Source organism: Seriola aureovittata, chromosome 1 (assembly GCF_021018895.1).
Source record: "Seriola aureovittata isolate HTS-2021-v1 ecotype China chromosome 1, ASM2101889v1, whole genome shotgun sequence".
Lineage (NCBI taxonomy): Eukaryota > Metazoa > Chordata > Actinopteri > Carangiformes > Carangidae > Seriola > Seriola aureovittata.
The window spans coordinates 13857184-13880271 of record NC_079364.1 but is presented as its reverse complement, the minus strand read 5'-3'; the positions used below and the strand labels follow the sequence as shown (position 1 = coordinate 13880271).

At 39.7% G+C, this 23088-nt stretch overlaps 1 protein-coding gene across 13 annotated transcripts in view; it reads left to right on the top strand.

The window, feature by feature from the left end:
- tjp1a (tight junction protein 1a) overlaps window positions 1–23088 on the top strand; it is a 118893-nt gene that overhangs the window by 32690 nt on the left and 63115 nt on the right. For 12 of the 13 annotated variants that reach the window (XM_056381649.1, XM_056381696.1, XM_056381666.1 and 9 more), the window contains exon 2: window positions 3700–3913. In XM_056381649.1, coding sequence (XP_056237624.1) covers window positions 3788–3913 — 126 coding nt within the window. In that variant the 5' untranslated portion in view covers window positions 3700–3787. Of the gene's footprint in view, window positions 1–3699; window positions 3914–21393; window positions 21553–23088 lie in introns of those variants that run through there. The other variant, XM_056381680.1, reaches the window with a different exon arrangement.

Here is a 23088-nt window from a genome sequence, read left to right as displayed (position 1 = left end):
GGACAGGGACTGGAAGGGACTAATTACATATTGAGTAATATTACTCTTGTACTTGATATGAGGTTATAAAGCATGAATCCATATTGGTGTGTATGTTGTGTGCGCGCACGTGTGTGTGTGTGTGTGTGTGTGTGCGTGCGTGTGCGTGCGTGTGTATTGAAGACATTCGTGAGCCACATGGAGGGATATTAGTGTATATTACTTTTTTATAATAACTTTATGTACAGCAACCAAGTACATGTTGCTCCAAGTAAAATTTATGTTTTGGATTTTCATAGTTCTTTAACACACATAAAAAACACTCAGTTCTGTTTAATTAGAATTTAAGGAAAGTAAGAGTAATTCCACGTCTGGAAGTTAGCATGGTCTGTCATGGTACTTTTCTTCTTCTATAAGAGGAGCAGGGGTATAACAGCAGTGCCTACTGCTTTCTTTGGCTCTGAATTTTTCCACGGGGGCAACAAGGTAGTAAATCAGCATACATGTGTTTATTTTGAATCAAACTGTTTGGTATGAATCAAAGCAGATACAAAACGGGTCTCCATTCTATGTAAGTGAGAAGTATTCTGGTGAGACACTGCAGCTCTCATACAAGACACACTGAGCTGCTGTTGAACTGCTTCGAGTTTTCTTGCTTTTTCACATCAAAACAGAGTTGCAGCTGCAGAAAAGGGATTGGGAAAATGTGAAAAACAGTCACTTTCAGTAAAGTTGAATATACAGGTTTGTCTTCAGGTTTCTGTCTTGTTTTGAATTAGTTACTACAATGTGAGGTTGTGATGCAAACACTGTCTCCACTGCCTTTATTGAACCTTCTATCAATAGACACATTTTGAAATCCATACCCTGCACTGGACATAAAAGCAAAGGCAACATGTATTGACAGAGCTTTAGGTCTAAATGCAAGTGGAAAGTGCTTACAATACATGCTGTGACAATGTTGGAGTAAGTGATCAGCTACAGGTAGTCAGCATTATTGTATTGCAGCAATGTCACTGAAGCACTCTGCACTAAACAGGTTATTGCTTCATAAGAGCCTTTTTTTGGAAGCACATAAAACAACATTAACTTTCAACATACAGCATGTCACAAAAAAAATGACCAGATGATGATGATGATGAATATATTTTTATTTGTATTCTTATTCTATTATGGCAAGTTGATGTGTCTGTGGACAGGGGAGAGACTAATCCCCACCCAGAGCCAGCATCTGTCCCCCTTCATGGGCTCCATTCACAACATGTGTTCTCATTTTACTGCTAACTGGGTCTGAGTGGCTTTATCAAGGAGCACTGGCCGCTGCCAGAGATAAACAGTAAGGTGATCTGTCATATTTGTTACTTCGCCATGTTGCTGTTGTTTGTGAGTGGCTGAACCTGTTTTATCAATGGTGGAAACAGGGAAAAAATCTGCCTTGAAGTAAATAAAATAAAGGACTAATTTAATTTCAATACAACTTCGCCTGGTATATGTGTTGTTACATTCAGTTATGTGTGTAAATGGCGTGCAAGTGATTGCCCTAAAATAATGCTCTTTATGGGATTGATAGTACAGAGCAACTATATGAGTATGATGGTGCTGCCTTCATCTGTTTGTTTTTGTTACAGTCACACGTTGAATGATTTCCAGCTTTTTGGTGACTGTAATAAAAGTATTTTTATGAAAAAACTTGATCATCTTTCAGTGAATCAAATCGTGTGAATGTGTTCCAGCCTTCTCTTTGGCCACAGTGACTGACAGGCTCTCCGTAGGTTCATCCTTTTTCCTGAGGACTGTCAAGTGTCGTCAACTAACACCATCTAATACTTTTGTACAAGGCTTTGAACTGACTGATGACTTGTCATTATGATACATCTCAAGTACAACAAATAGTCCATCTTCTCTTTCAAAGGCTTATGCTATGATGTAGGAATGCACTGCAGAGCTGAGGTGGTTATAAATGGTTATTTTCATCAATTATTAATCTGCATCTGTATTATTTTCTTGATTGACCAACCAATCATTTTCTTTATTACATATCATGAATACCTGTCACAATTTCCCAGCAACCAATGAGAGACGTTAAAATGACTTGTTTCATCCAGCCAACACTGAAAACCCCAGATACATTTGATTTGTTATAATGTAAAAACAGAGAAAAGCATAAAGTACTCACATTTATGAGGTTAACACCTCCAAATGTTTGGACATTTTGCTTGAAAAGTGACCCAAAAAGTTAATTGATTACCTTTGTTTCTGTTGATCAACTAATCGATTAATTGATTCAGCTCTTACCTGGCTGGCTACATTGATGTTGTTGGAGAAGATGATTTTATGTAAATTCAACATACAGTAAGTCTGCTAGCTAACCAACAGTCTTTTAACCACATCCATGTAGGGTGTACATTTCCTCTTTTGAGCAACTTTGAAATGGGTCGATAGTCGAAAATTTTCCCTTAAATTACTTTGGAAATCCCTTCTGTTTTCATCCAGGCATGTTAGAAGCAAAACAGATTCATTTTGGCTTAATAATAGAAGACAAGTGGATGCTCCATACCTAGTCTCCATTTGCAGGCTACCCACTGACATTCAGCCCAATTATTCACACTTGCTTGGATGCCACTACAGCCAACAGGAGAGTATGTCCTTTAAAAAATAAAGATGGCAAGAGAAAAGTTATGTCACTTTGAGCCTCCAGGCATCTTTATGTTTTTCCACAGATATGCAGCAGTGTCTCGTGCACTGTGTGCAGTGTGGATTGCTCTTTTGAGAAAACATGGTCATTGTGAACCGTGTGGTATTTAATGGAAAATGGAAATGGTTATGTCACGTTGTCGAGCCCACAAGCCGTACAACATCAGACACATTTGGGAATTTAAAACATACCAGAAAGTCAGCTGTGTCGTTACTGTGAAACTGACCCAACATAAAACATAAACGTAAAACTTTAAATGAAATGTAACAGGATCATTCATGTGACACACATAATATATACATACACTTGAACATGCATTAACTGATTTTCTTTGTTTTTGATTGGGCCACTGTGTGGGCAGCTCGACAAGGAGTAAACACAACATTTTATCCCCTTATAAAACTGACATGCCCAATGTGTTAGTTATTAACACATGCATCAGACACACATCGCCATGAACATTGCTTTGAAGTGAGTTTCTAACCCTCTGAGCTTTCAGCTCCATTTTGGTCGCCACCAACTCCTGAGAAAAATATGTGGCTCTTTAGCTGCTAAATGCTCCGCTATGTTCACCAGCCACTGCTGTTTATGGCTGAGCAGGAAGAGGACATTGTCTTTACCAGAGCTTTTTTTGTTGAAAATGACAGTGATGAGCAGCAAGACTGAACTGAAAACAGACCAACTGTTCATACAAACATATTGATTAGTGCAGCTTTAAGTACCCTGATTATCGTCAGCTCTCCGCAGTAATGTGATTGGAGTAAGGGATTGGGTAAGGGATTAGGAGAAACCTAGTAAACAGCTACATTGCTATGAAGATCCCTGATTTTCTGTCACTGGAAATGGGTAACTAGATTTCTTGCAGGGTTTTTACAAGCGTCCATGAGCATGACTTCAAGCAGGAAAAGTATAGGTGTGGCAAATTATGAAAAGCGAATAAATGTATCATTGTGATTTGTTGATGTCAAATTTTGTGCCTGAATCGATGTTGATGTCGCCTTTGTTTCTTTGTCTCTCTGTTGTAGGGTGACCCCGCCAGATGGAGAGACATCCCCCTCAGGTGCTCCCGGGTGTTCAGATGGGCCTATAGGTGCTACTGGTGGCGCTGGTGCTATGGCAATGCCTGCCACCTCCACCCTCTCGTTGCCCATGAGCCAGGGTAAACCCTCTCTGCGTCGCATCAAAGGCCGCATTCACCGCAGCAAGAGCCTAGACAGCATTGATCTGCTCGACTCCAATGTAAGGCTCACTCACGACTTTACATGAACACGCAAAGGAGGAGAACTGAGTGCTAGATACTAAGGCTGCAACTGACAACTCTTTTTATTATCACTTAATTTGTTGATTACTCTGATTAACCGATCAATTGTTTTGTCTATAAAACATTTGAAATTAGTGAAAAATGCCTGTTACAATTTCCCAAACTCCAAGGTGACTTCTTTAAATGTCTTGTTTTATTCCACCAACAGTCCAAAACCCAAAGATGTTCAGCTTACTGTCATGTTTGACAGCAACAGCATCATCCTCCACCTTGAGGGAACACAATTTTTGATTTACAGGACCATTGTCTGACAACAGAAACAGAAAAAAACATGTAAATGAGAACAGCTTTATTGGGAATTCGGCTGTATTAAAACACTGTATATGTGAACACTGAGAATAGAGAGAAGTTAATAGATAAAGAGGCTGAAACCAGCTGACACTAGGCAGAATCCAAACAGCCTACGATGCAGTCCAGCCATATACTAGGTTTTGACCTAGTCCTGTTTTTTGTATTCCTGCAGAAATACTATTTTATAGTCCTGCATTAAATATAAGCTGTGATTACATTTACGCAATTACAGTTACTGTGATTTCAAGGGAGAATAAATGGCCAAGAAGTCCAAATACATTTTTTTATCCTAATGGTTTCATTCAGATTTAACATTTACACAAGCTACAGTGCTAATACACACACACACACACACACACACACACACACACACAGACACACACACACAAACATGCACACACAGGATGACCTTTGGTTATGCAATATTTCTTTGGTTTTCAGATGAGCACATTTTAACACATTCCATATGTCTCTCTCTATGACTGGTTTATTCTCATGAAAAGTATTAATCTGATAAATGATTGGGTAAGCTGCTTGGACCTAAAAACCCTTACTAACTCTGGGATTGTCCATTGAGCTGAGAACTGCGTTTGGCCCACTCTCTCCACCGGTCAACTCATACATACTTGTGTTTGGGTGTGTGTGTGTGTGTGTGTGTACTTGTGTGTACTTGGGTGTGTACCTATGTGTGTGTGTTTATGAGTGATGTGGCTTTTGGGAAAGCAACCAACGGTTTATGATGTAAAAGCATGCCAACCTGCTACTAATGCACGCTGTTTTTTTTTTTTCTTTTTGTGGCATGGGGCCGCGATGGACACTCAGATACAGATAAATCTCTGTCCTGCAGATCACCACTGAATGCCCCCCCCCCCCCCGCTACTTTCTTTATGTCTTGACCCTCTGTAGATGTCTTCTTTAATAAATGTTCACAGTGTGATGCTTCCTCATCCACCCCCATCCTTCCTCTCCATGTTAACAGTCTGCAGTGTGTGTGTGTGTGCGTGTGTGTGTGTGTGTGTGCGTGTGCATGTGCGTGTGTGTGCTTGTCAGGTGTTCAGTATTTTAGCTGGCCTTAATTGGGAGCTGCCTGGTGTGTCTGTGTAAGGAGTCATTATTCTTCCCCTGTACAGAAGCCAGCCTGTCGTCAGACCAGGAGAGGGACTCGTTATGATTATGTTTAAAAGGGGCAGCATTTGCAGTTCAGACAAGTTAATCCATTATTGATGTGAGGGAGGGTTGAAGGTGGACAGCGGAAGTTGCAGGGTGAGGGTGACAGCCAGGGACAGGCTCGGCACAGCCTCGCAAATCTGACTGATGCAACACACACACACACACACACACACACACACACACAGCGTCTGTTTGACTGAGTTTGTCAGTTTGATTGACTGCTGGCATGAAGTTTCCTGTCAGTTTCTAATTTTGAGGCAGGGGCGAAAATATCTCATAGATTTTTAAAACAACCTTGGAGTGCTCTGCTGCATAATACTTGGCAGTGAGACGTCAGGCCTGAATCAGAGTTAGCTTGCTTCTTTTACTTGCCTTTTCAGATTGAAGTAAGAGCAGTTGTGAGTTGTAGTGGAGCTGGAGAGGCAGATGGTGAATGAAAGTTAGATGTGGCTTTGGTGTTATGTCATCGTCAACAACAGAAACTTGTCGCTGTCATGGAACTCTTTGGGTCGAGGGATAGATACGCTGTTCAACTAATGTAGCACTGTCACTGGGGTAAAAATAGGGCTGAGCAAATAATGTGGTTTCACTTGTATTTATTGTGTGTATAATAAATTCCAAGCCTGTAGTTGTATAGTGGTCTACACACTGTAATATCAAATATCCTGAGTACATATTTCCTCAATCAGCTTTTTCTGTAGTAAGTGATGGGGTCCTACATGAACACAGTATTCAGCCAAAGTTAGAACAATTTTGGTTATTTTATACGATGAAATAGAGATTTCTATTTGCACGGTTCTGTCTGTGCTCCTCTCTCTGGGTTGTCACTTATTTCCAAGCACCAATCATGAATTTTTCATCTATATTTTTCTTTATATAAATATATTATGACAGTGGTGGGGTTGTTTGTTTATGTTTGTTTATGGTCCAATCTGATCAGTCCACATCCACATAGCTCTGAGTCCCTAATGATTTTTTTTTTTTTCCAGACTTTAACTTCATGTTACTGAAAAACAAGTTTTCATGGGCTTTTAACAAGATATTTGCGTATAAGGCATATACTTTAAACTAACTTAGATAGGTTCTACATATTTGGAATCAGGTATAAATAATCCAGTTGTGTGTTGTTGAGGTTGTCCTCTTGGGGTTTTTTTAAATCGATCAGTCAAAGTTTGCTTGTTTGTTTGTTTGTTTGTTTGTTGTTTGTTTGTTTGTTTGTTTTTTAAGTAAAATATATCAGTGTAGCTCGCATTTATTAACCTATATTAGTGGCACACTTTACGTGACATTACTCAGCAATACTCAAATATGATCATGATAAATATGCAATGCTGTATTATTGATAACAGCTACATAGTTAGTCAGTTATGGTAATAATGATAAACTGCTGTTAAGTCAAATAATGTGTGGAAGTCCGACTGATATTGTTGACAGCTCTGAACTGTAGCCTCTTTAGCTAATGTTAGCCTCACAGGCTGACAGGCTGACAGGATAACCTCTGACTTCAGAGCTTCTACGGAGGTTTGTAATCTTGCTTGGAAGTTTATAGGATAATTAGACAAGTCTGTTCAGAAGCCGTACTGTCATTTACACTCTACAACTTATACCGAGATACCTCTCTTAAAGTGATGTGAAGGACTCACCACTCTGTTGGTCTTTGTAGAAGTGATTTTTGGTCAAGTGCAGATTCCACCATGCAGATACACAAAAATAAATTTTTCACACAAGGCATTTCGTCATGTCAACTACATTTAAATGCTACAACCTGCCCCTGATAAAAAATCACAGCTGCCGCGATTTTCAAAATTGAATTATTACATTGCAATGTCAATATAGTTGCAATTAATTTTTTTGCCAAAGATGAAAATAAGATGTGATTTTGGCATTTCAGACTTTACGATCAACAACATCTATCTCACAGCCTCTTTAGCTGCTATTTGCTCTGATGCAAGTCTTGTGTTTCCTGCCTCTGATGTGAACACATCAGAAAGGCATCACTGTAGACACGCCAGAGTTGGAAAGGAAGTCATGGTGATGCTTCACAGTTTTATCTTTAAAGACCATCCATCAGCAATCATAGTCTTCAAACACAGTCTCAAGAGAACCTGTGATTTTCCTTTGGAAGTAAACTTCCTGTGTCCTCTCAGCTGAAACATTACATACCACCAATAGACCTCAGTCCATATACGCCATGTTTTATCCTCTGCAATATTCATCCAAAGTCAAAGTTTGTGTGTCTCTTCTCTCCATTTCCATCAAGAATATATAAAATGCAGACCAAAAAAAAAGAGCTCTCGCTCCAAGCAGCAGTATTAGCTGCTCGGAGCATGTCACACAAATACGTTAGCTTCCATTCTCTTGCCTTGCTGTGGACCATCACAAGATGTCCACGAGTGTAAGTCTCAAGCATGAATAATAGATGGAAGAAATGATCTACTTCATAATGCAGTGTTTTCTTTCTTTTACTTGCAGCTATTTTAGTGTGATAAAAACGGCGCTGTGAAGGCTGTAGAGAAGAGAATCTGAAAAAGTCTGTGGTTTAACTGGGTGAACTCACCTGGGATTTTAGCTGTTATTTATTCAATACAGACCAATAGCTCCTCTCCTCTATTTGTCTTCTAATGCAAAGCAGCTGCCAATGCGCACTTCACTGTGGAGCAAATGATTGATTCTATACAACAATGTCAGAGGATAGATAGATGTGTGTGTGTGCATGTGTGTTGCTGTAAAGTGTGAAATGTGACCTGATACGTCCTTGTCCTTGAACTGAAAGTACACACTGTTTTGGTGAGCTCCATGTGGCACAGCTCTGTGTCTGATCGCTCTGGTTTGACTCCCGATTGACCTCGCAGTGCCGTGGCCTTTATTTTCCACTTAGTCTTTCCAAATAAGACCACAAGAATACACAAACCAGTTTCAAATGAGGGGTAGGGTTAGTAAATGTCTGAATTTAATTTGATTCTTTTGGGGTTGAAAGTTTCTTCATAGACCTGGTCACTTAGAATTTCTATGTTAGTATATGTTAGTTGTTTGTATCTTCCAAAGACTTGCTTTTTCTCATCCGCCACCTAAAGATTTCAGGTTTGATTAAGCTCAGGCAACTAAAACTCATTTGCTAGAGACACGGTGAAAGTAATTATACATTTTGCAAGTTCCAGTCCTTTGTCTCTGTGTTAATTATTCGTTTATTAGTTAGTTACATGCTAATGCCGCACACACAACATGTCAGCGTTATCGTAATTATGAGTTTCAGAATTGTAAATTCATGTCAACTTCCAAATTGTAATTACAGTTGGGAAACTATGATTCTTAAAGCTCTGATATATCCGGCGTGGTGCTTGCTAATATTAATGCCTCACATCAGCCAAAGACCTTTGCTATGTTGTCATTGCACAGTACTTTTAACTCTCACTCAACCAGCTCTGTGATCACACAGCAGTCTTTGTCAGATGGCCTAATTGTTCACAAGACAGGAATCTTTCCCATCTTTACCAGTGATCCCTTGTCACGTGAACGTGGCATTAATGTGGGTCAAAATAATTTTTGAATATTTTTATATCAAAATCCCCCTCTGTTCTCTTCGCGTAAAAAGGGGAAAAATACTTTTGTTGACTCATCCTATACTCAGGGACGGCTACATTAATGAATCCAATCATATCCAATTGTTTATTTTAATAAAATAAACACATTTTTGAATTTCACCCTTATCCTCCCCCTCCTGATTTAACAACCCGGGCGAGGGAGGTGTGTGTGGAGGTCAACCGCCCTCTGCAGCTTTGTATCTCTACAGATCTGTCTCGTATGACAATTCACTGTCAGGAAACATAAACATAGATCCTTTAAAGCATTTCAACAAACTGCTGATGCTGTTGTTTTCCTGGTGAGCCCAGAGCTCAGTTTCTTATTTTACTTCTCAGGCATTTCAGTGATCACACATCTTGTATGCTAATTTGGTATCCTTCTCATATTAGTACTGTGTGGTGTAAATGGAAGTTACCTGTCAAAGCAGAGTGAGTATCTTTATCTAAATGCGTTCCTCTTTGGTTCTGTTTTTTTGCCCATTATTTTTGGTGGATGCATAAACATTTCACTTGATTATACAACATAAGCATGATGAAGGACTGTGTGACATCATTACTCATTCCCCAACTCATCCCATCCCCCAATCCAATCTTCAAAATCCTCCCTTTGACCCCATCATCGATGGGCCAAAATATGATGAAAATGAATTTAATATATAGATCTGTGCATCTCCGAGTATCTACAGATTTATCTGCAGATAGACTCATATATGGCTACAGATGAGCACGCACCAAAGCACCAATAGTATTTCTCATATATACTCATACACACATATTATGTATTTACTATGTTTTTACGGTGTCTGCAAAAAAAATGACCAGATGTAAGCATTTTTGCTTGCACACATGCAGGCATACCTATATGTACTGATGTGTACTTGCACAACAGAAAGCCAGTGTATATGTATGCATAAACATAAGTCCACTGCTCCTACATACAACACAGTACATTATATATTATTCCCAACACATCTACTCCAGCATAGGCATGTGTACACTAGAAGACCTTGAAAGATGGGAAAATTAGGCTAGTGAAAAAAAGATGAAAGGGTAAAGAAAATAATATTTCGAGTCTTGTTTGGTTCCTCAGCAGAGATAAAAACACAAAAACAGGATAACCACTATTGCAGATAGCCTACGATTTTTTTTCTTTATGTGACTGCAACTGGATGTCTTAACTGGTTGAATTCAGAATAAAAAGCACCATACATCAAAAGAATAAAGAACCTCTATAAAGTCTATACTATTTAACTGGTAACGTTAGCAGCTCTGAGACTTCTACAGGTGAATGTCTACTGAAAATAAATGTGTGGTGATGTTTCTTATTCATTTGAATGAAAGTAGGCATGGAAACTTTCTTGATGATTAAACAAAGGAGAAAAATCCAAGAAAGCAAGTAGTTAAATTTCATTGAACAGCAGCTGTCCATTTCAATGATCTCTGTCTATGGAACCTTCTTGTAAAATGTAAAATGCGGAATAATCTGTTTCAATGCCTGTGGACACTGAGCATACTTCATCACATACTTGTTGGTGAGGCAGACCTCTTGGTTCTCTGCTGGGTCTAAACTAGAGATGGCAAACACTCAAACAGTGGCTGACAGACAGAGTGGAAAAGAGAGATTACAAAACAGAGTGATAAATGTGAGGGAGGAGCGGCGGTTATGACATGGATGGGCCATGTGAGGGATGAGAGAATGGTTTGACAGCAGGGTGCAGGATGTTCTTATTAGATGAATATATTTTCCCTGGATAGACAGGAAGCCCCACAGACACCTTATAACTCACTCTCTTCATCCCTTGTTCTCGAGGTACAACGGGACAAAATTGTATTCCATATACAAGTCGTTTATCTTACCTGAGTTGAAACAGGCCACTGGAAATTGTCTTCGATGCTTACGTGTGCGTGTGTGTCTGGACCGGATGTGGCATTACAGCAGCAGTGATTATTTCTGAACAAATTATTAAACCTACAGTAGCAACGGCGTTAAGCCTCTGGGTTCATCATACTTACGATCAGTGTTGGAAATTAACACCAGACATCAGCCAAGCACTACTGAGCTTGTAAGATGTATCAGTCCATCTGTTACTTGTTTAGGAGGTAATAAGGCATGTATGTTAGTCTGTATAATGTCATTTAATTCATTTTATTCCATCAGGAAGTGAGCACGAATATGCATGCATCTGTGTGTTGCTTATGAGGCTGAACTATTAAAGCAGTCAGATGTCTTGGCTGCAGGTTGTTATTAGTGCATTCACACACAAAACACACACACACACACACACACACAGACACACACACACACACACACACACACACACACACACACACAGTGAGGCTCTGGATATAATTTTGGTAGATATATGATGCAATAAAGAGAAAACTACACATAAAGCCAGCAGGCAACATCTGACCGAGACTTTGTCTTTACCGTCCTCAAGGGGCAGCACTAATATATTTACTATTGACCGTGCATAAATTCAATGACAGGCATGTTGTATATGATACTGTATTTATGTTTTTAATGTTAAACATGCTAATGTTTAATAATCATGTCAGTTCCACTGTGCTTTCAGTTATGGTTTTGCTGAAAAACAAAATGCTGTCAGATTTCTGGTTGTGCTATCAACCAACATCAACAATACATTTTCTTATTTTACCCAGTACTACTACAACTACTGGTACTACCATTACTATAACGACCAGTGGAGGAAAATAACAAAGAACATTTATTCAGGTACTAGATTTTCCATTTTCATGCTGCTTTATACCTCTGCTCCACTACATATCCCCGTGTGTATTTATCTGACAGCTGTTACTTTGCTGATTAAGATTTTACAAAACGTGCTGAGTTTATAAAATATTACACACATTACACAAATATTACACATATTACACGTGACAGATTTAACCACCCAACAGTGTATAATTTAGTTAAATTTTCAACAGGTACCACATTAAACTGCTGCTCATGCATGAATGCATCAGTAAGAAAAATCCATACAGTATATAATATTATAAAATTGACAGGATCCATTCTGCAAGATAAGTAGTACTTTAACTTTTTATACTTTTTTTGCACTTTGAAGTCGTTCTGCGTTGTGATTTTGTGTCTTTTCTTTGAATGAAAAAGCTTCATATTTATTCCACCACTTACTACTACTACTACTGCTATAATAATGATGACGATAATGATAGTAAAAGTAACATATACAAAAAAAATGCAAAATTATAAAGTTGCATAAAAGTATAGGAATAGCAAGGAAAAATAAAGGCCATGGTTTACATTCCTGTTGACATTCCCCTGTGTCAGTGTATGTTACTTTTTCAGCTCATGGTGTTTGATCACTTCTGCAGGCGGTGGCTTCATGCCTGGCATGTGGGACGGCTCGATGAAGCCACTCGTTAATTGCATTCGCCATTAATCAGCTGCAAATCTATAGGCTATAGCTTACAGGTTCCCTATGGCTTTGATTTTGATCGGAGTGATTCATTAGCTTTTTAAATACACAGGGCCCTCTGCATAATGACATGCTCCCTGCCCCTCATGTTAGCTCATCCCGCGGCACTATGCATCTGTAATGTCAGAGAGGAAGGGCAGGCAGGATCAATGTGCGTTCTATAGATAGATGGGAGCAATGATCTATGACATCCACAGCAGCAGCCTGTAAGTGAGAAGGCCTTATTTAACACAGGGGTCATATGGAACAGTTCACATGAAATGAAATTAAATGAATCAATCACTCTTGGTTTGCAGGGTGCGTATGTACGTGCTGTTTGTGCGAGATCTTTGGAGAAGTGGCTGAAGGGATGCCTGGTTGCATACATTGCAGGAAGTGTGTCTTCATATTAGTATGTCCGGCGGTCTGCTGTCCTCTGTGTGATATTGATTGGTCGCATTAGGGAGTCTGCAGGTCAGCATTTCTCAAATGGGGGACAGAAGAAGAGCAGGATGGAGGAGGGGGCAGAAAGGAGGCACGGAGGAATTACTAGAGGGCACAAGCAGATAGGATGAGTAAAGAAAGGACAACAACAAAGAGTGACGAAAGGATGGAAAATTAAAAGAGAGGTGAATGATGAATGATATATCGATTGAAGAAAAGTAGTAGTATTGATGTTGTTTCGCTCACATGACCACAAGCTCAGCCCCACCCGATCCCTACCCTATAGTATTGATTTAATGTGCTACAGATGGTGAAAGATGACCTATTGTTCCTGCCTTCATGCTCTTTGTTTACGTGTTTGTTTACAGTATATATATAGTCATTTTTGCTGAACACCACCTTGGTAACTGTCACTGAATAAGTAACTTTAAGCACTGTACTAGCCCTGCAATGTTTACTTCACAGAGGAGCAGAATTAATTTTATTGATCAAATCAGACCAGCTGACACGTCAGTGCTCTGAGTGGCACAAACTGTAGCTCTGTGTTGCTCTCCTGTGGGAAGCCGATGTTTCCACTAACTCTGTTCTAGGTGCATGTGTCAGAAAAGCTTTATTTTAGTCATGGCAACATGTAATTCTCTTATTAAACACTTGGTAGTCATTTTCAGCCTCAGCGACTGACAGTGTTTCCTCCGTGACCTTCAGTAGCTCTGGTGTTTTGATGTAATTTTAGCTTTGCTTTCACTTCCGTCTCTGTGTTGGTCCGAGCTCCATTTCTAGTCTCAGTGCTGAAATGTTTTGCTCTGAATAATTTATCACACTTAAAAGCAATCGCAACACCTTGTTGTCTTGAGTTAAATTAAGCTAAATGGCATTAAACATTCTCCACTTTCTGTAACAGTGGTATTTTTAAAACATTTTTCATCTTAATTCTTGGCTGTGGTTTGTGCACTGTGACGGAAACCCTGTCGTGCCAGTTGTGAACATACAGTCGACGGCTCGTGCATTAGATGTGTTGGATTATGAAAGAGAAGATTGGGTTAATTTATGACTTCAGCGTTCATCTCGTACCACGTGGCAGCAGCAGCAGCCTCCTCTAACGAGTTGGGATAGATTCCCGGCAGCTCGGAATTTAGGCCCTCTCCTCTGTTTCCATGGCAACACAATTACTTTACTGCCCTGGGTGTGGGAGGTTAGGGTGATAATGTACATTGGTTGAAGCAGTGTAAATGGGCAGTTTTTATGTTGAGAGAGCAGAGAGAGAAACCAGGCTGAAGTGTGCAGTTATGTCAAAAGGTTCTTTATTTTATCTTGTTTTTTATTTTTTATATTTTAGTGATTCAGTTGGTAAAACCTCTAATTTTTCATCAAGGATGAAATATATAACACAGAATTTGTTATTTAGCCACGATATAATGATCATGTTCAGGGCTGCACCTAATGTAAAGTAGTTTCGATTAATCTGTAGATTACTTTATTTATTATGGTTGATTGTTTTGTCCATGAAATGTGTGAAAAACATCTATTATAATTTCCAACTGCCCAATGTAAAATCTTCAAATGTCTTGTTTTGTCTGACCAGCGAACACAAACGCATCACGTTCTCACAATCCTCACATTTGAAAAGCTGCAGCCAGCAAATATTTGGTATCTTTGCCTAAAAAAAACGATTAAAACGATTATTTGACATATTGATTGATTGTCTAATTGTAGCAACTCTACATATGTAACTGTATGCTAAATTTTGTCGTCTCAGTTTACCACACGTACGATCATGAGTGAAATTAGTACAGTGGTTGTGAAAGACAACTGAAGTATTAAACTTCAGTCAGAACAGCATTTATATTAGCAGAGAGATTCAAAGGAGAGCAGTGAACTCATCGTACACACAGTGTAAGCATTGAGTACATTTAGAAAGCAAGGTTTCAGTTATTAGATTAAATTAATTCAACATGGAAAACAGCCTCGTCATACACAAATATTGACAATTATATCGTCATTCACCGATAAAAAATACACACATAAAAGTCTCAAGGTCTATAGACTACAATAGAAACATGGAGATAGAAATCCCTGGATGGTAAAATAATTATTTTTGTGCTTGTCCTCATTAGTAGACTTTTAAAGTATTGAATTTTCTGAATGACTTGTTTTTCTTGGCAATTTTGAGAAGGCATTAAAGTTCAAATTTACACTTGGACATGTTGTTTTTATATCTCACTATCCTTCTGCACTATTTAATTTGTGCAACCTTATATTTATTTTCATTTTGCCTGGTAGTCGGTTGCATCTGTCAAGTCTTTTTAGTATCCTCAATATTCTTCTCATCACTCCTCACCTTCTAATGAAGCATTACAGTGACAATATTTATGTCTATCAGAAGTTTTGTGTCTCCAGCTGCTCATGAAGCAGCATTACAGATTCCAGTTCAGTGTTTGATATCACATTTACACAAAGAAATATCTTATGATGCATGAAGCTACTGTTTGATACATAGCTCATAGGTTTCCTGATAGAAAGAAGATATACTGTAAATGAAATTTATACTTATTTTTCTCAAAAGAAAAGTGACAGTTTAAATCGACAAACAATATAGATTAATAATAGTGAAGAAGCTATATAAAAAAACATATGTGCACATGTTAGACCTGACATATAAATGACTTATTCTGTTTAGTAGCACTTAACTGAGCTGAAAATATGTTGAGGAAATCTTTGTTCTGGCTTAGTCAGTTCTCTTGTTATAAGTCTCAAAATCAGTTTTTCAACAGAATATATCTCCTGCTCATTTGATGTCTTTATTGTATCAGTAAAAGTGCAGACTCTGTGTCACCTCTGTCCCTGTACTTCCTTTTATTGCCTGAAAATGTTGCCCTTTTTCAGCAATGTCAGTCCCCTCGGTGCTGCAGGTATAAGATCTATCTGTCTCTAGCCTTTCCCTCCACACAGGCACCTCCAGGGGCTCTCATTTCATGTTTGACTTTTATTTTCCCTCTCAACTAAATTGACCACCAGAAATGTGAAACTTCGTAAAGTGAGACGCCCCCGGGGAAGTCATGATGCCAACCTGCAACCTGGCTTTGTGGCATCCTTCTGCAGAGAGGAGTAAAGCAAGTGAAAAAAACAAAACAAAACGAGAGGAAATGGGTTAATCAGAGCCGACGGGTGCATGGAGATGTTTGCGTGTGTGTGTGTGTGTGTGTGTGTGTGTGTGTGTGTGTGTGTGTGTGTGTGAGTGTGTGTGTGTGTGTGTGTGTGAGCGCGCATGTCTTTCTGTCCGTCACTGCATGTGTGTGTCTGTGTCTGTCTTTGTGTGTGTGTGCCTCAGGAGGACTGCTTGTTCAGAGACAGGGGGGCTCTCAGGATGGATTCGTCAGAAGCCAGGGGCTGTGCTGTGCACCATTAGGATCAAGGTTGCTATTTCAGGATGCTACCTGCTGAGGGATGTACTCTGCTCACAGTTTTGATGGCCCCTCCGCCCAAGTCCATTAAACAAGGCATAGATGGCCTGTGCTGCTGCTGAGTAACAGGGATGGGACCTATTTTCACAAACTGACCAGTTATTTTAGTTCAGATATTTATATGTTGATGACATCAACTGCTGTACATGTTTATTTTTATGACTGATTTTTCATTTATCCCTAACTTTATCACTGATCTCTAACAGGTTTTGATTACAGTTTTGTCCTAAGAATCTGAGATGTCGGTAGGATTACGTGCCTATCTACACTGTAGTTGTAGTTATAACAACAGGAATAACAACAGAACGGAGAGTGAAACTGCTGTTTCTTGAATGACACATGATCTATCATTTTGTTGAGGAATCACAGGATCTTGGTCAAAAATGCCCTTAAATTCTACGACTGAGTTCAGGAAAGTGTATGTTTGCGTGCGTGCGTGTGTGTGTGTGTGTGTGTGTGTGTGTGTGTGTGTGTGTGTGTGTGTGTGTGTGTGTGTGTGTGTGTGTGTGTGTGTGTACGTGTATGTGTATGTGTTTGTGTGTGTGTGTGTGTGTGTGTGTGTATGTGTATGTGTGTTTCTCTGAGGAAAATGAGTCAGCATCTTTTGTTGATTGACTTCCACCGCACAGGGACAGACTGATCTCTGTGGCCTTTGGGGTTAAAAGGTCTCATCCAGCTAAAAATAAGCTGCAAATTTATGATACATGTGTTTAAACAGGTATGAAACACTTTGAATCATTGCTTTAATTATTACATTGTTTTTACTTAAAGAGAGGTATGGATTCATCCTCAGTTTGGTTTTATATTGATTTTCTTTTAATCAAATCAAATAAATGAATTGAATACATTCAATAAGTTCTTAAGTATTATATATGGTAACACCGTAAGCATTTATATGCAGTATATAAACAATTAATAAAAAAAAGGTTTAAAGCACATAATATAGTTGTAAGCAGATACAATCACGATCATCAATAATTTATAGTTTACAGTGTTTGTCAACATTTAAAACGTCCCCTATGAAGCCATATTTTATCACATCAGTATTACTGTGTTTTACTTTATTGTCATTCATCATCTGTTTACAGACTCCACTTATTAGGGCCCCACAGGAGGAGTTAAGTTGACAAATAGATTAATGCTAACATGTATCTGCTTACAACTACACAACTAGTATCTCATAAACAATTTATTAAATGTTAACTGCTTATGAAAACTCAATTGGGAGACTTGCAGTGTTATAAGGGTTATAATCACATTAACTTCATGAGCCAAACGAGAATATCAAAGCCCCGGAAAACACCATTATCTGCCATTTCTTCCCATTGTTTTTATAACTGCCATGCATAGGCTGCAACATGAGAACTACGGCGCAGTACACCTGTGTAACCACTAACAGTGCTTTTGCTACACTGACTGGATCGAGAGAGCACTGAAGCTCTTCTCCAGAAAGCCGGGTCAGTGAGAGCTTTCATCCTGCAGAGGGCAGCGTTTCACTACTAACCATGTACACACTGCCAATGAGCAGACCGCTGACCTCCTCAGTCTCCATTTTAACCATCTGAATGAGAGAGGATAGTTTTGCTCTTAAATATAAGCGGCTATATTTCATATGTCACACACATGTCTTTCCACTCGTACACACTTCTCATGTCATCATTTCCAAGCAGTTAGTGATGAACTGATGTTCAGATGAGGAGAGAAAAATAGGGAGTGGATGGCAGAGATGAATCACATAGATAAAAGCGGACTCACTGTCAACTGAGCTCCCATCAATCATGAGTCAAAAGAAGGTGGATCTCTTCTTTTTTATGGATCTTTGAACATTTACATGAGCAGCATATGTGGTGAATTTTTACAGTCCCTGAATTCGAGTAAGCAACCACATTAATTTCATATGTGGACTAAATATGTGTATTTCACTATTCAAGATTTCACAGTAAAACTTGTGACAGCTCTCGTGTAGATGCCTCTACTATTGTGGCTGCCTGTTACTTAAGGGGCAAAGCAGATGCCAGAAAATTTAATTAACTGAAATTGACATTCCAGAAAAGCCCACTGGGGATCTCACTGCCAAGCTGAGTGGCAGATCCGTGTAGCATCACAGAATCAGAGAGTGAAAAGAGAGAGATGGGCCCAGATTCATCTGCACTTTAGTGTTGTTGGCAAATATTTGCGAGTATAACTATTTTAACATTATATACACTGGCTGATGGGAAGTAATTGTCAAGTCCGTTTTTAGCATTGAAAAATGCAGCTGTGGACGGTTTAATGCTGAATGCTGTTGTTTGAGCCAAACATCAGCCTGATCCCTTGAAACGAAAGTGTAAGAGATGTTTGTACAGGGTGCAGCTGAAGAGGAGTGCATGGACAATGAGTACAAAATGTTCAGATGTTTTGTTCTTGTTCATGTTGATGAAACAGAAAAGGGAGATACGAAGTTCCCAGCACGCCTGCTCATATTTATGAGGTGGTGTCAAGTTTTAGCTGGAGATATTTCATTAAAAGTGAGAGAGGGGGCAGAGGGAAGAGCAGCGGGGGATTACTGATCAGTCAGGTGATAGGGATTTTGTCATCCATGGGTCAGCGCCTTTTTCTTGGAGCCTGCCAGAATGCTAAAAGACTGACACAAACAATGCTTCTGTTCTGTTCTATTTCTATTCTATTGCCCACGTATCACATCCATTTTCTACCTGTCTGTTGCCTCTTTTGAACATTGAATGTAGTCTGTCTGGTGCAATTTGTTCAAGCTAGCAATTCAGTTGGACTGCAAAGAATAAAGGTGGTGTTTTTCTCCGAATCCCCACCTAGCTTTGACTGAAGTATTGTCAGAGGAGCCCTGTTCCTGAGACAATATATATTTCAGGCTTATTTTCAGTTGAAGCTCCCTCAGAGACTCAGTGACGTTGCCAGCAGATTAACTGTCCGCATAGCCCTGTATCCCTTGTTATTTCTCCTCTTTGTTTTCTTTTAATAAAGCTGGCTGGCCTCCTTAGTCCTGAAGCAGGTTGGCAGACGGACAGGCAGACAAGAAGCCGAGCAGGTGAGCAGGAATAACAGTATGGGATGGTAGACACAGTGAGCAGAGAGCGAGACGTGTCGAGTGGCTGCTGGAGAAGGTCACAATACTAAAAAACCCCTCTGTTTGGTGCAGTCACAGGGAACGTGACATCTCTGTCTGTGACGTTGTCGCGTTTGATCCTGTGTTGTCTGTGTGAAGGGGCTACATTCTTGTCAGACCAACTGGCAGCCAGAAACACATTCATGTGTATGGGCACAAATACAAATTCACACACTGATAGCCGTTGGCAAAACTGCTCGGAAGGGGAAACATCAACTGCTTTTGACTCCGTCAATACCAAATCAAACGGTCGCAAACTCAAAGATGATGTTGAAAATCATAGTTTCAGGCTTGGAAGAAATTCTAATCCAGTAATTTCCTCAGGTTGATGATTAATAGCCTGCACGGTCGCAACAGTTGCAAGCTTGTGACCCCAAATGTCGTTTCTCATTCGAAGCAGCTGGACGTATGGGTGACGCCCCTTCTGCCCCACCAAGCCCCACCTCTCCCTCTGTAACCGCGACTCAGTCATCCTAGCTGCTGATGGTTTATCCCTAATGGTGACCCATAAATAAAGCAGCGCCCAATGGAGAGAATTGATTTCCAGAAGCACGGAGGAGCGGTGGAGATTTATGCTCCGAGTCGGACCCGGCTGCAGTGCCGTATATCACTCTTTCTGATATGTTTTGCCCTTCATCTTTTTTTCCAGGCCATCACTCTGCCTCTGACAGTACAGAGAGAACAGAGTGTTCCCCTCGTTTTTTTTTTTTTTTGTTGAGATTATAACATTTGCCAAATCTCTTTCTTTTTTCCCTTTGATCTTCTCTTGGTTTATCTTCTCATTTTATTCGCCCATGTGCTCTGCTCACCTGGCCTGAAGTACTTTTACTTTTTCTCTCTGCTCTGTCTCTCACAAACACACCTTTTGCTTGTTAAAGGGAAATTGAGCAGACTAAGAGAATGGCCTCTGACTTTCTGGATTTTGCTTATTTTGTTGATTTTCTGTTTGAGTGGCTTAGGCTACAGATCAAAGTAGTTTTACAGTCAGTGAGTAGTGCCTTTTCTTCAGCCTCATTATGCATCTAGAATCATGGTAACAGTACTGTACATCAGAAAAAGACATTCCCAAACATTATTTTGATAAATCACCAAATAAAATGTCGTCATAAAGACATTTTTTTTTCTCTGTGTTGCTGGGTTCTTCGACATTTTATTGCTGGGATCCTAAGCAGTTCATTGATCTGATCTGTCTAATCTGCATGTTCAAAAGATCCCATCATTTCCTGTAATCCAGTTCTCTGATTCTCTTACATAGTTAATCCAACTACACAGCTACATATGGAAGGGCTTGCTCCAGATTTGCACATTGTATGACAGATGTTCTCCCTGCTTGTGGGAGTGTGTGCGCGCCTGTGTGCATGCACATGTGCTGGTCCATCCTTCTGTGGGCATCCAGGTGCTTCAAGCACCAGGAGCCATTGCAGACCTGAGTTTATTAATGTTGTTAATTTCCTCTCGTCTGTTTGCCTCTGGCTGCTCGTCTCTCCAGTCCAACATTCCACACACTCCACTGGAATTAAGGGAGAGGCCTGCAGCGAGGCAGGGAATGAGCTCAGGAATGTCTCTGTTATCACAGGGCGAGAGGACGGAGGGAGGAAGGGAACAGGAGGTCGGGCCAGAGGGCCCCATCGTTGTTAGGTTGACTTCAGTCAGGACTGCTGGAGTTGTAGGAGTTTCCATCATCAAAGCTTTGATCACTATGCTCAGCTGGGCCCATGGGCTCTTATTACCACAGAGGTGCATCCCTCTGGCCCAATCAGAACACATAGGAATCTAATTTTAGAGCTGCCGCTTTTTAAATCAATATCTCCACTGCTATCAGTGGCAGTGTCATGTAGATTATCTCACGGCATTCACAGATGTCACACCAGGTTGGCTCTGCTCTCAGTCTACAGTGTGTGCTGCTGAGGATCATCCGCTCACACAGGCAAATGCACTGACTTGCATACTGCTCGTGCATGCGGAGGGACATATACATGGGCAGAAGCATCCCTCTGGGTTAACCGTAGCTGGAATCAGACCGTGTGCAGGCATATGCACGCATGTGTGGTGAGTGAACGTGAGAAATTGTTTGATAATGTATCATGAGCATAGAGCTAATCAAATGTGATTTTGGAAGGTTATAGTAAAATAGAGTGTTTTTATTTTGCTTGATATATTATTTGTTAGTGTTTGATGTTAATATGTTTAATTCATGCTGGTCATATCTAAATGTTCAGTCTTCTGGAGAAAGATGTTTTTTGAAGGTAGATGCTGCAACACTGAAGGATATTTCATTTTTGTTGATCACTCTGAACAAGTATTACAAACGAGCATTTATTAGTGTATCTCAACTGTGTGAATCACCTTTTATTTACTGTGCTAATGTTCAGTTTGTAAATTGTGTGCTGATTTGCATCATCTGACAGTTGGTGTTGGCAGTTAATTACATATGGAGAAAAGAATGGATGAATGGAAGTAGAGTTTTTAAACACTAATGAATCCAGTGAAAATAAAAACAAAAAATTCCAGTCAGTGAGAGAATTTATGAATCTTAATTTTAAAATGTCTTTTCACCACTGGCAGCGATGTCGCTTCAGAGCTTCGGTGACTCACCGGCTGGTTAGCCATCTCAATTCACAGCAACAAGATCCTGGGTTCAAGCATCTTTTTATGTTCTGCTATGGTCTTCCATGTTTGCATGGGTTTTCTGCAGATGCTGTAGATTCCTTCCATCCCAAAGACACGCATGTTAGGCATTATACTATACCAAACCTTTTCCCTACCACTCCCTAAACTGGAGTTGGATCCCAGGCTCTGCACTGTGGCCACCCACTGCCTTTAAATAGGATAGGAGCAGATGCAGAGGACACATTTCTCCACGGTAATCAAAGAATATAAAATTTAACTGACATTAATCTAAACTTCACCCAAACTGTCATCTAGCAAGCTTTAACCTAATGGTTTCATGTTGGACTTTTGCTGCTGTTTACAGTTTTTCTAATGCAAGAAAATACATCACTTAGCATGAAGATAATGCATAAGGTTTTTTCTCAAAGGCAGTTCAGTCCTGTACAGCTTCTATGTAATGCCTGCAGTTGAGTGTTTCAGTGCAAACTTCCAATGAAGGGATTTCAGTGTGAAATCCATTTAATCTTGTCCATGCATAATGTCGGGTAGCTTATATATAAATACAAAGGGGATTATTTCCATCCTTTTACTATTCCCGTTGTAGATTTGAGACAAGGTTTACCATGTAACATCAAGTATTTTTGAGGCACCTTAGTATTAACTGTAGTAATAATTTCCTTCAAAGTGGATTACATTCTGCTGAATATAACTGAACTTACAACAAAACAAGAGAAAGTCACATGGAAAACATCACAATAGCCAGTGTGCTGCCGGTTTTTAAAATATAGATTTTTGTATTTATATCTCCAAGTCTAGCGTTAACTGCTGTGATTCAGATACTTTCTGATATACGCTGCTGTTGTCCTGCGGAGTCCTAGTGTGTCATCCAGTCCGACCTTCCCGCGGGACTGCTGCTCTTGCATATTACACACTGACTAACAGCATGACAACAGAACTAATCACAGCCTTGTAGCT